The sequence below is a fragment of the Drosophila biarmipes genome, chromosome X (assembly GCF_025231255.1).
Source record: "Drosophila biarmipes strain raj3 chromosome X, RU_DBia_V1.1, whole genome shotgun sequence".
Lineage (NCBI taxonomy): Eukaryota > Metazoa > Arthropoda > Insecta > Diptera > Drosophilidae > Drosophila > Drosophila biarmipes.
The window spans coordinates 21,801,861-21,817,558 of NC_066611.1; the positions used below are offsets into that span (position 1 = coordinate 21,801,861).

General features: G+C 56.5%; 1 protein-coding gene across 6 annotated transcripts in view; it reads left to right on the forward strand.

Moving 5' to 3' along the window:
* LOC108023190 (microtubule-associated protein futsch) overlaps positions 1-15,698 on the forward strand; it is a 61,550-nt gene that overhangs the window by 42,290 nt on the left and 3,562 nt on the right. For all 6 annotated transcript variants that reach the window (XR_007766009.1, XM_017092437.3, XM_017092434.3 and 3 more), the window contains exons 7-9: positions 31-6,779; positions 6,921-14,204; positions 14,276-15,656. Coding sequence is in view for 5 of the 6 variants with exons in the window: in XM_017092437.3 (XP_016947926.3) it covers positions 31-6,779; positions 6,921-14,204; positions 14,276-15,656 (15,414 nt within the window). In the remaining variant the exon portion in view is untranslated. The remainder of the gene's footprint in view (positions 1-30; positions 6,780-6,920; positions 14,205-14,275; positions 15,657-15,698) is intronic.

The window sequence follows — 15,698 nt, forward strand, 5'->3', positions numbered from 1 at the left end:
CAAGTAACCGAACCTACTCTCCTCCTGCAGTTGATGGCGGCTTCAACCGGAAGGCGTGCTTCTGGGACTTTGCCCGGCACCTGGACCGACTGGACGCGGTGCTGATGACGCGCCTGAACAACAGCAACGTCCAGGGATTGGGGGCGGTGGTTTCGCGCAAGCGGGACTCCCACGTCTACCCCCAGATCGGGCACTTCTTCGGAAACGTACCTGACCGCAAGGGCCTGCTCAGCCCCGACGGCGACAAGGATCGCGACCCACTCTTAATCGATCTCTTCGAGCGCGGGCACGGCATCGTCAGCGACCTCAAGGCACTGGATCTCAAGCCACAGGGCTGCTACCGCAACCAGGAGCCGGTCAACCTCTACCACAAGGTGGGCCACGGAACTCTGGACATGTATGTGATAAGTCCAGCGCGAGACTCCAAGGAAGTAAAGGAGTTCCTCCAGAAGTGGCACGCCGGCGACCAGCGGCTCTTTGCTGCCCGGGAGTCGCGCGACTTTAACTTCCCGCTGCAGAACCTGGTCTCCATATGCGCCCTTCTCGTTTGGCAGCCGGCCAATCCGGACGACACTATCACCCGCATACTCTTCCCGGGCAGCACTCCCGACTTCAAGATCCAGGAGGGGCTCGAGAAGCTAAAGCACCTGGAGTTCATGAAGCACTCGACCTGTACAGCCAAATCGATTGCCCCAGCCATCCAGACTGTGGCCGGAACGCGCAAGAGCCTGAAGTCGGCCATCGAGGCCACTCCGGCTCCACCCAGCGCCACCTACAAGTCCAGCAAGTTCGGTCCCGTGGCCAGTGCTGCCATAGCAGTCCAGCATCCGCACCCTCAGCAGCAGGACAACAAGGCAAAGGAAGCGGCGGCTGCGTCGGCAGCTGCGTCTGCCGCATCTATTGCCCGCACCAAGGCGGATTCCATAGACACGGATGCAGAGCCGGAACAGGAGGCAGAACCCGAGCCCGCTGACACTGGGGATGAGGCAGCTCCCGCCGAGCAGGAGGCCGAGGCGGAGACGGAACCCGATCATGAACAGGAAACCGAGCCAGTCGAGCAGGACAACAAAGATGCGGGCGAGGAGAAGAAGGTGGAGGTGCTAATCATGAAGCCTCAGCAGGCGGCAGCACCTGCAGCAACCATCACCTCCGGTAAAGATGGAGTAGATGCAGCTCCCACCGATGCTACGCCCACCGGCAAACCAGGCAAGGCGTCTGGCAAGGGCAAGGCGGAAAAGCCGCGGGCAGAGGTTAAGCCCGTGGTTCGGTCCCGCATCGACACCAAGCCGCCCAAGTCCATGGACCGCAAGCTGGCCAAGCGGGATGAGAAGAAGAGCTCACCCACAGCCACGCCCGCTGCCCGTGCTGCACCCGCGGCCCGCGACGCCAAGCCGAAGGTGATGAGCCGCCCAGCCACCAAGTCCAGTCCCAGCAGCACTCCAGCCAAGAGCGCCAAGGAGGCTAACAATCGCAAGGTGCTGGAGTCCAAGCAGCAGGCGGCTCGCGTTCAGGCCACCAGCACAGCCTCCTCCAGGCGGATCACTAGCGCCACCAGCGAACGGCGAGTCCAACAGCAGGCGGAAACGAAAACGGCGGCGACTGGGGCCTCTCAGGCAGCCCAGAGGAAGCCGATCTCGCGGAGACCTCGTGGCGTTTCGCCCTCGAAGCGAGCACCAGCACCTGGTAGCCCGGTGAAGCAGGCCAAGCCAAAGGCGGCGGACCTCAAGAAGGCGCGCCTGGACAAGGGCGGTACCACTGATTCCAGCTTGGTGTCCACTCCCTCCGTCGATGAGACCACGGCCGCGAAGAAACTCCAGGACCTTACCGCCTCTCAGGAACTCGATGCGGAAAAGCAGCGCGAACTCGACGACCTGAAGGAAGAACAAGAGGTGGTGCGCGAGATCGAGGCGGTGTTCAGCCGGGACGAAATGAAGCGCCATCAACATCAACAGATCAAGGCCGAGCTGCGCGAAATGCCCGCCGAGGGAACCGGCGATGGTGAGGATGAACCCGAGGAGGAGGAGGAGTATCTGATCATCGAAAAGGAGGAGGTGGAACAGTACACCGAAGATTCGATCGTTGAGCAGGAAAGCAGCATGACCAAGGAGGAGGAGATCCAGAAGCATCAGCGCGATTCGCAGGAGTCGGAAAAGAAGCGCAAAAAGAGTGCCGAGGAGGAAATCGAGGCGGCCATCGCCAAGGTGGAAGCCGCAGAGCGCAAGGCGCGGCTGGAGGGCGCCTCCGCATCCGGACGACAGGAACCGGAAGTGTCGGAACAGGAAGAGGATCTGGAGCAGCGCGAAATCAAGGCCGAAGTGCAGGATATCATTACCGCTGCCAAGGACATTGTCAAGTCGCGCACCGAGGAGCAATTGGCCAAGCCCGGCCAGGAGGAGGAGTTTTCCTCGCCAACACCGGAGGAGAAGCTGAGCAAGAAAACGTCGGATACCAAGGACGACCCGGTCGGAGCTCCAGTCGACGTACTGCCCGTCAATCTTCAGGAAAGCCTGCCCGAAGAGAAGTTCTCGGCCACCATTGAGTCGGGGGCCACCACTGCGCCCACCCTTCCCGAGGACGAGCGCATCCCGCTGGACCAGATCAAGGAGGACCTGGTGATCGAAGAGAAGTATGTCAAGGAGGAAACCAAGGAAGTAGAGGCTATTGTAGTGGCCACAGTTCAGGCTCTTCCCGAAGTGGCTCCATCCGCAATTGAGGCCGTGCTGGCCGCAACTACCAAGGATATCCCCAGGGATGCCAAGAGGGAGATTTTGGGCGAGCTACCCGACTCTGGGGAACGAGTGCTGCCCATGAAGATGACCTTCGAAGCGCAGCAGAACCTTTTGCGAGATGTCATCAAAACGCCCGACGAAGTGGCGGATCTGCCTGTTCATGAGGAAGCCGATCTTGGGTTGTACGAAAAGGACAGCCAAGATGCCGGCGCTAAGAGCATTTCGCATAAAGAGGAGTCCGCCAAGGAAGAAAAGGAAACCGACGACGAAAAAGAGACCAAGGAAGCAGAGCTCGAGCAGGAGCAGGCTGAGCCCAAAGCGGAGGAACCTAAAGTGGAAGTCAAGGAGGTGGTTGTGGAGAAGCTGGCAGCTGCAATGGAAAAGAAGACAGAGATGGTGGCTGTGACCCTGGAGACCGAACCGATTGTGGAGGCAATTGTGGCGACCGTCCAAGAAAGTCAAGATCATCCAAAGGAGCAAGAAAAGGACACAGAACCAAAGTCCGAGAAAAAGGAAGAGTCAGGAATCATAACCGAGAAGGAGGCCAAAAAGTCGGCCAGCACTCCCGAAGAGAAGGAAACCAGCGACATTACCTCCGAGGATGAGCTCCCGGCGCAGTTGGTGCAGTCGGCCACCGTGCCCCCGAAAGAGGCTAAGGATCGCGAAGACACCGTCTCTATGGAGAGTCCCGCCACCATTGAGGAGGCCATAGAGGTTGAGGTGCAGGCCAAACAGGAAGCCGAAAAACCAGAGCCAGTTCCGTCAGAAACTGCCAAAGCGGAGACCTCACCTGCTGCCTCAAAGGAGGCCTCCCGCCCCGAATCGGCCGGAGATGGTGCTAAATCCGACGAGAAGTCTCCATTTGCTTCCAAAGAAGTTTCGCGGCCGCAATCCGTTGCGGAGAGCGCCAAAGATGAGGCTGAGAAGCCGGAGAGCCGACGAGAATCGGTGGCAGAGAGCGGAAAGCCAGATAGCGCCAAGGACGAAAAATCTGCTCCCGCCTCCCAAGAAGCTTCCCGACCAGTCTCAGTGACGGGAAGTATTCACGCGGAAGTCGACAAGTCCAAGGAACCTTCCCGACGGGAATCCGTAGCCGAGAGCCATAAGGATGAAAAGTCTGAACCGGCTTCCAAAGATGCTTCGCGTCCCGAATCCTCTCAAGAGCATGTCCTAGATGAAGCGGAGAAACCGGAAAGCCGCCGGGAATCTATTGCGGAGAGCATTAAACCCGAAAGTGCAAAGGACGAAAAATCTCCTCTGGCCTCGAAGGAAGCTTCCAGACCAGAATCTGTGGCAGAGAGCACAAAAGACGAGGCAGACAAGTCCAAGGAGCCGTCCCGTCGGGAATCCATTGCAGAAAGCGTCAAGGCCGAGAGCACGAAAGATGACAAGTTATCACTGGCCTCCAAGGAAGGGTCCCGTCCAGAGTCAGTCGCTGAAAGCCTCAAGGATCAAGCTGAAAAGGCGGATAGCCGCAGGGAATCTGTGGCCGAAAGCGTGAAGCCAGAGAGTGCAAAGGACGAAACGTCTGCTCTTCCTTCGAAGGAACCTTCTCGACCAGAGTCCGTTGTAGAAAGTGTCAAGGATGAAGGCGACGAGACCGCAAGTCGCCGGGAGTCTGTGGCCGAAAGCATCAAGCCGGAAAGTGAGAAGGACAAGAAGTCCCCACTGGCCTCTAAGGAAGCCTCTAGGCCGGAATCCGTTGCAGAAAGCGTCAAGGATGAGGCTGAAAAGTCTATTGAACCATCCCGACCAGAATCTGTTGCAGAGAGCGTCAGCGATGGGGCTGAAAAGTCTAAGGAACCATCCCGAGCGGCATCTGTGGCAGAAAGCGCGAAGGCAGAGAGCACGAAGGATGAGAAGTCCGCCCAAGCCTCCAAGGAAGTTTCTCGACCAGGATCAGTGACAGAAAGTGTTAAGGACGAGGCTGAAAAGTCTAAGGAACCATCTCGACGTGAATCCGTAGCTGAAAGTACCAAGGAGTCCAAGTCTCCGCTTGCTTCGAAGGAAGTCTCAAGACCCGGATCGGTTGTCGAGAGTGTCAAGGACGAAGCTGAAAAGCCGGAAAGTCGCCGAGAGTCTGTGGTCGAGAGCATCAAGGCCGAGAGTACAAAGGATGAAAAGTCTCCACTCGCCTCGAAAGAAGTTTCCCGGCCAGAATCGGTGGTGGAGAGCCTCAAGGATGAGGCGGTCAAGTCTAAGGAGGAATCTCGGCGTGAATCCGTGGCTGAAAGCCTTAAGGCCGACATTGCCAAGGACGAAAAGTCCCCTCTTTCCTCCAAGGATGTTTCGCGACCAGAATCGGTTGCCGAAAGTGTAAAGGACGATGTCGCCAAGTCCGCAGAGCCATCGCGACCAGGGTCCGCGGCGGAAATAATGAAGACGGAAGTCGGCAAGGTCGACCAGTCGCCCGTTGCCTCTAGGGATGTGTCCAGACCAGATTCAGTGGCGGAAAGCGACAAGGATGATACTGACAAGCCTGAATCTGTGGTGGAAAGTGTCAAACCAGTTGCCGATGACAAAACTCCTGCAGCATCAAAAGAAGTTTCACGACCAGCGTCTGCTATCGAGAGCGAGAAAGATGCGGCTGAAAAGGAAAAAAGCCGGCGTGAATCAGTTGAAAGTACAAAGCCAGAGAGCATTACTGCCGGAAAATCACCAGTTCCCTCAAAGGAGTTTTCTAGGCCGGAATCTGTGGTGGAAAGCGTCATAGATGAATCCGAAAAGCCTGAGAGCCGCCGCGAATCAGTTGCTGAATCAGTCAGCGTTAAGCCAGATAGCTCCAAGGAACCATCCCGACCAGAATCGAAGGTGGAAAGCGTTAAAGACGAGTCTGACAAATCGAAGAGTCCATCCCGGCGAGAATCTGTGGGAGAAAGTGTAAGGGCCGAGAGTGTAAAGGACGATAAATCTGCATTGGCCTCAAAAGAAGTTTCTAGGCCCGAATCCGTGGCGGAAGATGTTAAAGACGACGTTGACAAGTCCAAGGAGCCATCTCGACGACAGTCGGTGGCAGAAAGCATGAAAGATGACGCTGAACAGTCGAAGGAGACCTCTCGTCCCGAAAGCGCCAAGGGAGGAATTGCCCTGGGCGAAAAGTCTCCATTGGCATCCCAGGAAGCCTCCAGACCAGTATCCGTGGCAGAAAGTGTCAAGGATGAGGCTGACAAGTCGAAGGAGCCATCTAGGCCGGAGTCGGTCGCGCAAAGCATTAAGGCGGAGAGTACTCAGGACGAGAAATCGCCGCTGGCCTCCAAGGAAGCTTCTAGGCCGGAATCAGTTACAGAAAGTGTATTAGATGAAGCTGAGAAATCCAAGGAAGAAGATCGGCGAGAGTCGGTGGCCGAAAGCGTTAAGGCGGAGAGCAGCAAGGATGACAAATCTATTCCGGCCTCCAAGGAACCATCTAGACCAGAGTCCGTTGTGGAAAGCGTAAAGGACGGAGCAGAAAGTCGTCGCGAATCTGTGGCCGATTCACTGGGAAAAGCCACGGACGAGAAGTCTGCGGCAGCTTCGAAGGAAGTTTCTCGGCCGGCGTCAGTGGCGGAGAGTGCTTGGGACGAGGCGGACAAGTCGAAGGAGCTATCCCGTCGAGAATCTGTAACCGAAAGCGTCAAAGCGGAGAGCATTAAGGATGACAAATCCCCTCTGGCTTCCAAGGAAGCATCTGAACCAGGATCCATGGTAAAAAGCGTTAAGGACGAAGCTGAAAAGCCAGAAAGTCGACGCGAATCCGTGGCCAGGAGTGCCACACCGGAAAAAGCCCAAGACGAGAAGTCGGCAGCAGCTTCAAAGGAAGCTTCGCGGCCGGAATCTGTGGCAGAGAGTGTGAAAGACGAGGCTGATAAATCCAAAGAGCCATCCCGACGGGAGTCAGTCGCAGAAAGCGTTAAACCAGATAGTTTAAAGGATGAAAAGTCTCCACTGGCTTCTAAGGAAGCTTCCCGGCCAGAATCTGTGGTAGGAAGTGTGAAAGATGAGGCCGAAAAATCAAAGGAGCCATCTAGAAGGGAATCCATCACTGAGAGTCTCAAAGCGGAAAGTGTCCTGGTATGAAATCTATATATTTTTAACTGTTAAATCAACTAAAATGGCTGGTACCCTTCTATTCTCATTTAACTATAACTTAATTTGTGTCATAATAATTAAATTATTTGTTTTAATATTTTCTTGTTTTTACCATCCAATTAGGACGAGAAATCTCTTTCGGCCTCCGTTGTTGAAAGCGTAAAGGATGAAGCCGAAAAACCAGAAACCCGCCGGGAATCGGTCGCTGAAATCATCAAGGGCTCCAGTGCTAAAGACGAGAAGTCTCCTCTAGCTTCGAAGGAAGGGTCCAGGCCAGGTTCCGTGGCAGACAGTGTTAAGGATGAGCTTGAAAAGCCCGAGAGCAGCAAGGATGACAAGTCAAAGGAGCCCTCTCCCCGCGAATCGCTGGTTGAACCGGCTGCTGTCATTTCGAAGGAGTCTTCGCCCAGGCCAACATCTGTGGCCAGTGACCATGAAGCTGCCGTCGCTGCTGAGCTCGAGTCCAAGCTTTCCATCTCCCCCAAAGACGCATCGCGGCCAGAGTCCGTTGGCGAAACTGCTTCCTCGCCCATCGAGGAAGCGGCCATGGAGTTCTCGGAAATTGAGGTCGTGAAGAGGGCTAGCCTTGCTCTTAATCTGCAAGCGGGCTCTGGAGGAAAAATGCCAACGGACTCGAGTCCCGTTGACGTGGCGGAGGGCGACTTTTCCCATGTCGTCGCTTCTTCCTCTTCCGTCTCAGCCACACTTACCAAACCAGCAGAGCTCTCGCAGGTTGGTGCTGCTGTGACGGTCTCTTCTCCTGTGGACGAGGCTCCCAGATCTCCCTCTGCTCCGGAGCAAGTATCCCGACCAGATTCTCCGGCCGAATGTGCCAGTGCAGAGAGCGCCAAGGATGACAAGTCGCCACTCGCTTCGAAGGAACCCTCGAGGGCCGCATCAGTTGCAGAAAGTCACAAGGATGATGCTGAGGTTGAAAAACCAACAGAGGTGAAGGATGTCAAATCTCCAGTTGCCTCCAAGGAAACTTCTCGCCCGGCTTCAGCGGCAGAGACTGCATCTTCGCCGATAGAGGAAGCTCCCAAAGAGTTTGCCGAATTTGTGCTGCCATTAAGTAGTGACCTAAAGGGTGATCTTCCGACTCTATCGAGCCCTGTAGATGTAGCCCATGGTGACTTCCCCCAGACAGCAACACCCACAAGTTCTCCCAATTTAGCCCAGCCAGCTGAACTCTCTAAAGTGGACATTGAGAAGACAGCATCAAGTCCGGTAGACGAGGCTCCCAAATCCCTTATTGGATCTCCGGTAGAAGAGCGCCCTGAATCTCCTGCTGAAAGTGCCAATAATGAAGTTGAGAAACCTGTTTCTTTAATCGCCTCGAAAGAGGCGTCTCGTCGTGAATCCATCGCCGAAAGTACAAAGGCAGACAGTGTTCAGCATGAGAAGTCCGCACCCGCTTCTCAGGAGGTCTCTAAAGAAGCGTCCCGACAAGGATCGATAGTGGAAGGCATTAAAGATGGGGACGAAAAATCCACAGACAGGTCGCGTCCACCATCTGTAGCTGAAAGCATTAAGGCAGAGAGCACTAAGGACGATAAGTCGCCTTTTGCAGCGAAGGACATTTCCCGGCCTGGATCGGTGGTAGAAAGTCTCAAGGACGATGCTGATAAATCGAAGGAACCATCGCGTCCACCATCCGTTACAGAAAGCACTAAGGAGGCTGAAAGCCGTAGGGAATCTGTTGCTAAGGCAGATGACAAGCCATCACTTGACTTAAAATCAGAAGACATTGTGGAAGCTGTGGCTGATAAATCCAAGGAGCCGTCTCGACGAGAGTCCTTAGCAGGAAGCGTCAAACCGGAAAGCCCTAAGGAGGAGAAATCCCCGCTGGCATCAAAGGAAGTCTCTCGACCTGGATCCGTTGTGGAGAGCATTAAAGATGATGCTGAGAAGCCTGCAAGCCGTCCAGAATCGGTCGTCGACAGTACAAAGCCAGAAACCAAGGATGACAAGTCCCCGACTCCGCCAGGCTCAAAGGATGGGTCCCGTCCAGACTCGGTGGTGGAAAGCGTTGCAGCTGAAACTGAGAAGCCCAAGGAACCATCACGGCGAGAGTCTATAGTGGAAAGCGTCAAGGCAGATAGCACCAAAGACGAAAAATCTCCGGAGGCATCAAAGGATGCCTCCCGACCAGCATCTGCCATTGAAAGTCTCAAGGATGAGGATGAAAAACCGGAAAGCCGACGAGAATCGATCGCAGGCAGCCTTAAAGCAAGCAGTACCAAGGACGATAAGTCCCCTTTGGCCTCCGAGGTAGCTTCAAGGCCGGAATCAGTTGTGGAGAGCCTCAAGGATGAAACTGAGAAAGCCGAAAGCCGTCGGGAATCCGTTGCCGAAAGCATTAAGCCAGAAAGCGCCAAGGACGAGAAATCTCCTCTCGCCTCAAAAGAGGCCTCCCGCCCAGAATCCGTAGTGGAAAGTGTCAAGGATGATGCAGAAAAATCCAAGGATCCTTCGCGACCCGAATCCGAAGCGGAGAGCACTAAGCTTGAAAGTTCAAAGGACGAAATGTCGCCACTGGCTTCCCGGCCAGAATCGGTGGTGCAGAGCATCAAGGACGAAACTGAGAAGCCTGAAAGCTGTCGGGACTCAGTTGCCGAGAGTGTTAGGCAAGAGAGTGCTTTGGACGACAAGTCGCCCCTGGCTTTGAAGGAGGCCTCACTCCCAGAATCTGTTGTGGATAGTGTAAAAGATGACGCAGAGAAGTCCAAAGAAGCTTCACGACGAGATTCCATCGCAGAAAGCACGAAAGCGGAGAGCACAAAGGATGAAAAGTCACCTCTTGCTTCGAAAGAAGTTTCACGACCTGGATCCGTCGTAGAAAGCATTAGGGACGAAGCCGAAAAAGCTGAAAGTCGTCGTGAATCCGTCGCAGAAAGCGTGAAGCCAGAAAGTGCAAGGGGCGAAACGTCCACTCTTCCCTCGAAGGAACCTTCTCGACCAGAGTCCGTTGTGGAAAGCGTCAAGGATGAAGGCGACAAGATTGCAAGTCGCCGGGAGTCTGTAGCCGAAAGCATCAAGCCGGAAAGTGAGAAAGACAAGAAGTCCCCACTGGCCTCTAAGGAAGCCTCTAGGCCGGAATCCGTTGCAGAAAGCGTCAAGGATGAGGCTGAAAAGTCTATTGAACCATCCCGACCAGAATCTGTTGCAGAGAGCGTCAGCGATGGGGCTGAAAAGTCTAAGGAGCCATCCCGAGCGGCATCTGTGGCAGAAAGCGCGAAGGCAGAGAGCACGAAGGATGAGAAGTCCGCCCAAGCCTCCAAGGAAGTTTCTCGACCAGGATCAGTGATAGAAAGTGTTAAGGACGAGGCTGAAAAGTCTAAGGAACCATCTCGACGTGAATCCGTAGCTGAAAGTACCAAGGAGTCCAAGTCTCCGCTTGCTTCGAAGGAAGTCTCAAGACCCGGATCGGTTGTCGAGAGTGTCAAGGACGAAGCTGAAAAGCCGGAAAGTCGTCGGGAGTCGGTGGTCGAGAGCATCAAGGCCGAGAGTGCCAAGGATGAAAAGTCTCCTCTCGCTTCGAATGAGGCTTCCCGGCCAGAATCAGTGACAGGAAGTGTGAAAGATGAGGCTGCCAAGTCGAAGGAAGTCTCTCGTCCCGAATCCGTTGCAGAAAGCGCCAAGGGAGAAATTGCCCTGGGTGAAAAGTCTCCATTAGCATCCCAGGAAGTCTCCAGACCAGTATCCGTGGCAGAGAGTGTCAAGGATGAGGCTGACAAGTCGATGGAGCCATCTAGGCCAGAGTCGGTGGCGCAAAGTATTAAGGCGGAGAGTACTAAGGACGAGAAATCGCCGCTGGCCTCCAAGGAAGCTTCTAGGCCGGAATCAGTTACAGAAAGTGTATTAGATGAAGCTGAGAAATCCAAGGAAGAAGATCGGCGAGAGTCGGTGGCCGAAAGCGTTAAGGCGGAGAGCAGCAAGGATGACAAATCTATTCCGGCCTCCAAGGAACCATCTAGACCGGAATCCGTGGTAGAAAGCGTTAAGGACGAAGCGGAGAAGTCGGAAAGCCGACGTGAGTCAATTGCAGAAAGTGTGAAACCAGACGCCTCCCGACCAGCTTCGGTGGTGGAGGACGTGACCAAGACCGACAGCTTACCTGATGATAAATCAAAGGAAGCATCGCGTCCCGAGTCCGTGGCTGAGAGTATTCAGGCACCGAGTAAAACGTGTGATTCGCCACCGGCCTCATCCAAGGACCCATCTCGTCCAGTATCAGTCGCAGACAGCGTCGCCATCGACAAAACGCAGGAAGCATCCCGACGCGACTCAGTGGCCGAGAGCGTGGCGGCAGTGAGCGTCAAGGACGAGAAGTCATCGATTCCATCGCGGCCAGAGTCGGTGGCCGACAATTCCCCAGCTGCTTCTAAGGAAGCCTCTCGCCCTGCGTCGGTGGCGGAGACCGCTTCCTCTCCCATTGAAGAAGGTCCACGATCCATCGCTGACCTTAGTCTGCCCCTGATCCAGACGACATCCGTGGCCAAGGGCAAGCTACCAACTCTCTCGAGTCCCGTCGATGTGGCTGAAGGAGACTTTTCGAAGGTAGAAGGTGGGCCATCCTCAGCTCTTCCAGCTGCACTTACCAAGCCAGCGGAGCTCTCCCAGTCAGATACGGCGCACACAGCCTCCAGTCCCGTGGACGAGGCCTCTTCAGTCCTAGAGGCCATCCAGCTAGCTGAAGACCATAAAACTCTTGGCGCAGGAGTCTCTAAGGAGACACCTGAGGCAGACCTACTGGGTCTGAAGGAAACCGCATCAGAGACAGTGACAGAGACCGTAACCAAGCAGTCGGAAGCATCGTTGTTCGAAACTATTTCCTCCAAAGTAGAGGAGAAGGTGGAGACCTCGGTGAAGCAGGTTGGGGAGAAGGTCGAGAGTTCAGTGAAGCAGGTGGAAGAGAAGGTCGAGAGCTCAGTAAGGCAGGTGGAGGAGAAGGTCGAGAGTTCCGTAAAGCAGGTGGAGACCACTGTGGCCGAGACTCTGGAGCAGGTGAGCAAGGAGAGCACCGAGCAACTGACCCAGATAAAATCTGTGTTGGACACCAAGATTAGCAGCGTCACCAGCCTACTGAGCTCGGCAGTGGAGACCGTTGAGAAGAAAGTGCAGGAGGTCACCGAGAAAGTTAGCGAGAAGGCAACTGAAGAGGTTTCCGAGCAAGTCACCAAAGTAACTGAAATCTCCACGGAGAGTGTTCAGGATAAGACAGGCCTGGACCTGGGCACGTTCTCGGAGCTGCGGGAAACGCACATCACCACCGTAGGCTCGCCCGAGTTCACGGTTACGATTTGCGAGCGGGAGGAGCCCGTGCTGCACGACATCAAGGAGGAGGACGAGGAGCATCGGTTCTCTCCCCCCAGCGATGGCGACAAGCCAGGAATCCTGCCGCCCCAGCCGATACGACCACTGTCGCCGCGCGAGGAGGAAGTGGCCAAAATCGTTGCCGACGTGGCCAAGGTACTCAAATCCGACAAGGACATCACCGACATCATCCCCGACTTTGACGAACGCCAGCTGGAGGAGAAGCTGAAGTCTACCACAGACACCGAGGAGGAGTCCGACAAAAGTGCCAGGGACGAGAAGTCGCTGGAAATAAGCGTCAAAGTCGATATCGAGTCCGAGAAGTCATCGCCAGACCAGAAGTCCGGCCCAATCTCCATCGAGGAGAAAGATAAAATTGAGCAGTCCGAGAAGGCTCAACTGCGCCAGGGAGCAGCGGCTGTCAGTCGCCCGGAGTCGGTTGCCAGCCAGGTGGAGTCGGTGCCCTCCCGTCCGGAGTCAGCGGCCAGCCATGAGCCGAAGCAGTCAGACATCCTGGCCAAGGAACCCTCATCCCCCGCTCCCAGCAAGGGGGAGTCCAGACGAGAGTCAGTGCTCTCTGAGAGCCTCCAGGGTGAAAAGGCCTCACGCCCCGAGTCCGTTGCCAGCCAGGTAAGCGACAAGGACGTGAAGATCTCACGACCAGCATCCAGCACCAGCCAGTTTAGTACCAAAGATGGCGACGAGGAGACGACGGAGTCACTGCTCCACTCCCTAACCACCACTGAGACCGTCGAGAGCAAGCAGGTGGAGGAGAAGTCAAGTGTGGAGGTTGTGTCCACTTCCGTCAGCAAGTCTACAGTCCTCTCCAGTCAGTCGGTCCAGCTGCGAGAAGAGTCCACCAGCGACTCGCTGAGCAGCAGCCTCAAGGTGGAGGACAGCTCCCGCCGCGAGTCGCTCTCCAGTCTGCTGGCGGAGAAGGGAAGCACCACAACCGGCCCCAGTCTAAAGGAGGACACCAGCACCTCCGCCTCGCAGCTGGAGGAGCTGCTGGTGCAGTCGGAGGAATGCTCGTCGGAGTCAATTGTCAGTGAGATCCAGACCAGCACCACACTGAAGTCGGTCAAGGAAACCAAGGATACTAAGGAAACCAAGGAGACCAAGGAGACCAGCAGCACCAGCACCAGCAGTGCCACGAAAGATGACAGCCTCAAGGAGACCGTGGCCGAGTTCCTGGCCACCGAGAAGATCGTCTCCGCAAAGGAGTCATTTAGCACTGAGGCCGCCAAGTCGGCCGAAGAGAGCCTGAAGAAGGCAACCGCCAGCAGCGTCTCCAGCTCCAGCACCACCGCCTCCCAGCGGGCGCTCTTCGTGGGCACGGACGAATCCCGACGTGAGTCCCTGCTGAGCCAGGCCAGCGAGGGCCGCCTGACCCACAGTGATCCCGAAGATGAGGAGCCCGATGACGATGAGGACGAGCGCGCCAGTGTGAAGGAGAGCCGCTCCAAGTCCATTGCCACCATCATGATGACTAGCATCTACAAGCCTTCCGAGGATATTGAGTCAATTGACACGCTCGCCGAGGAGGAGCACGAGCACGTGGAGCAGCTGGAGCACGAGACCACCTCCGCTTTGACCTCCACTTCGACCACCACCACCAGCAAGACCACAACTCTACTGCAATCCAGCGAACAAAGCAGCAGCACAACCACCAGCTCCAAGACCTCTGCTTCTAAGGTGGAGTCCATCACGCTCACCCAGATAGACCAGCAGTCTGGCCAGGATCAGGCGCAATTCCAGGCTGACCGCAAGACTCCACCAACGGCGCCCGTCAGTCCCAGCGTCAAGCCGTTCAGCTCGACCGGATCTGCTGGCTCTGGAGCCGCTGCTGGACCCGGAGCTGCTGGCGGAAAAAGCGAGTCCAGTGCCGCCAGCGTTGTCTCCTCTTCGGGACCGCTATCGCCCAAGGACATCAGCGGCAAGTCCAGTCCCGGGGCCCTCACCTCCGAGAGCCAGTCTATTCCCACTCCGCTGGGCCGGGAGTCGCACACGGAGACCCCGGAGTCCTCGCCCAAGCCCACGTCGCCTTTCCCACGCGTCACCAAGGACGAGCTCAAGTCTTTGGAAATGCAGGTAAGTCGGAAGAGTATTGACAGAAAATATTTAATATATATGCTTATATATATACTCTTAATCCCATGTAGCAGCACGAACAGGAGCAGATGCTGGCAGGAGCAGCTGCTGCCGCCCGCGCTGAGTGTGAGCCGGATCTTCCCGAACTCCACGAGCTGCGTGGACTCGAGTGCACCACTGCCCTTAGCGGCAGCACAGACAAGATAATCACCACCACCATCACCACGGTCACCAAAGTGATCTCGGCGGACGGCAAGGAAATCGTGACCGAGCAGAAGACGGTGACCACCACGGACAGCTCGGAGCCAGATAGCGAAAAAGTGGTGGTGACCACCACGCGCACCACCAGCGAAAGCGAACGCGATCAGCTGCTACCCAAGGAAGTGTCACTGCTGCGTGACGACGACGAGGACCTGCTGCTCGGATCCCCGCGCAGCACCGCCAGCTACGAACTGCAGCACTCCAGCTCCGGCGTGAGCAAGCGCTCCGACCTGGACGCCGACGGCGACGAGAGCCAGGACGACATTCCTCCGCAGTATGGCAGCGAGGAGCACTCGTCGGCGCTCCCGATCTTGCTGCCCCGCACGGCCGACCCCATGGCCACCTCCTTCTACGGTGCCCTGCCCGATAGCTTTGGCGCCGACGTTTCGATAAAGCCCAGCACCGAGCCAATCCCGATCCAGGGCGTCCCGTCCGGCGACAGCCAGGCGTCGGAGAGCGTGGAGAGCAGCAGCCAGACCTGGGCGGGACACAAGTTCCTTGACCAGGCGGACAAGGACTTCCAGCGCGCGCTCGAAGAGCACGTGCAGGCGCGCGGCGCCGAGGTTATGTCTTCCGTCACCGCCAAGTACTCGTACTCGCCCTCCAGGGCCGAGGAGATGGAGCAGATCGTTACCAGCACTGCAGAACGGCAGCGCTTCCCGCTGAGCGATGTACAGCGCTCCCGCGTGGCGGATAGCGGTTTCGCCACCGTGGGCAGTGTGTCCTTCCAGCCGCAGCAGGAGGAGGCCGTCACCACCACCACCCCTACCACAGCATCAGCAAGCGTCACAACCACAACGAGTTCCACTGGAGCCCTGCCCAAGGACCGTCTAGAGGAGTGGGGCAAGCCCCTGGGCCTGCCGTCGCCAGCACCGCTGCCCGTGGAGGGTGGGGCTGATATTCGCACCACGCCCAAGAAGGAGCGCCGCCTGGTAGCCACCAAGACGCGACTGAACAACGAGAAGAACCTGCGCAAGCGCAGCGAATCGCCCAACAAGGCGGGCAAGAAGCCGGCACCCGTCTACGTGGACCTCACATATGTGCCGCACAACGGCAACTCCTACTACGCCCATGTGGACTTCTTCAAGCGGGTGCGAGCCCGCTACTACGTCTTCTCCGGCACGGAGCCCAGTCGCCAGGTGTACGATGCGCTGCTAGAGGCCAAACAGACATGGGAGGACAAGGAGTTGGGTGAGTACAGTAGCTCCCTTCCGAGTTTGTTATATTTCCTAA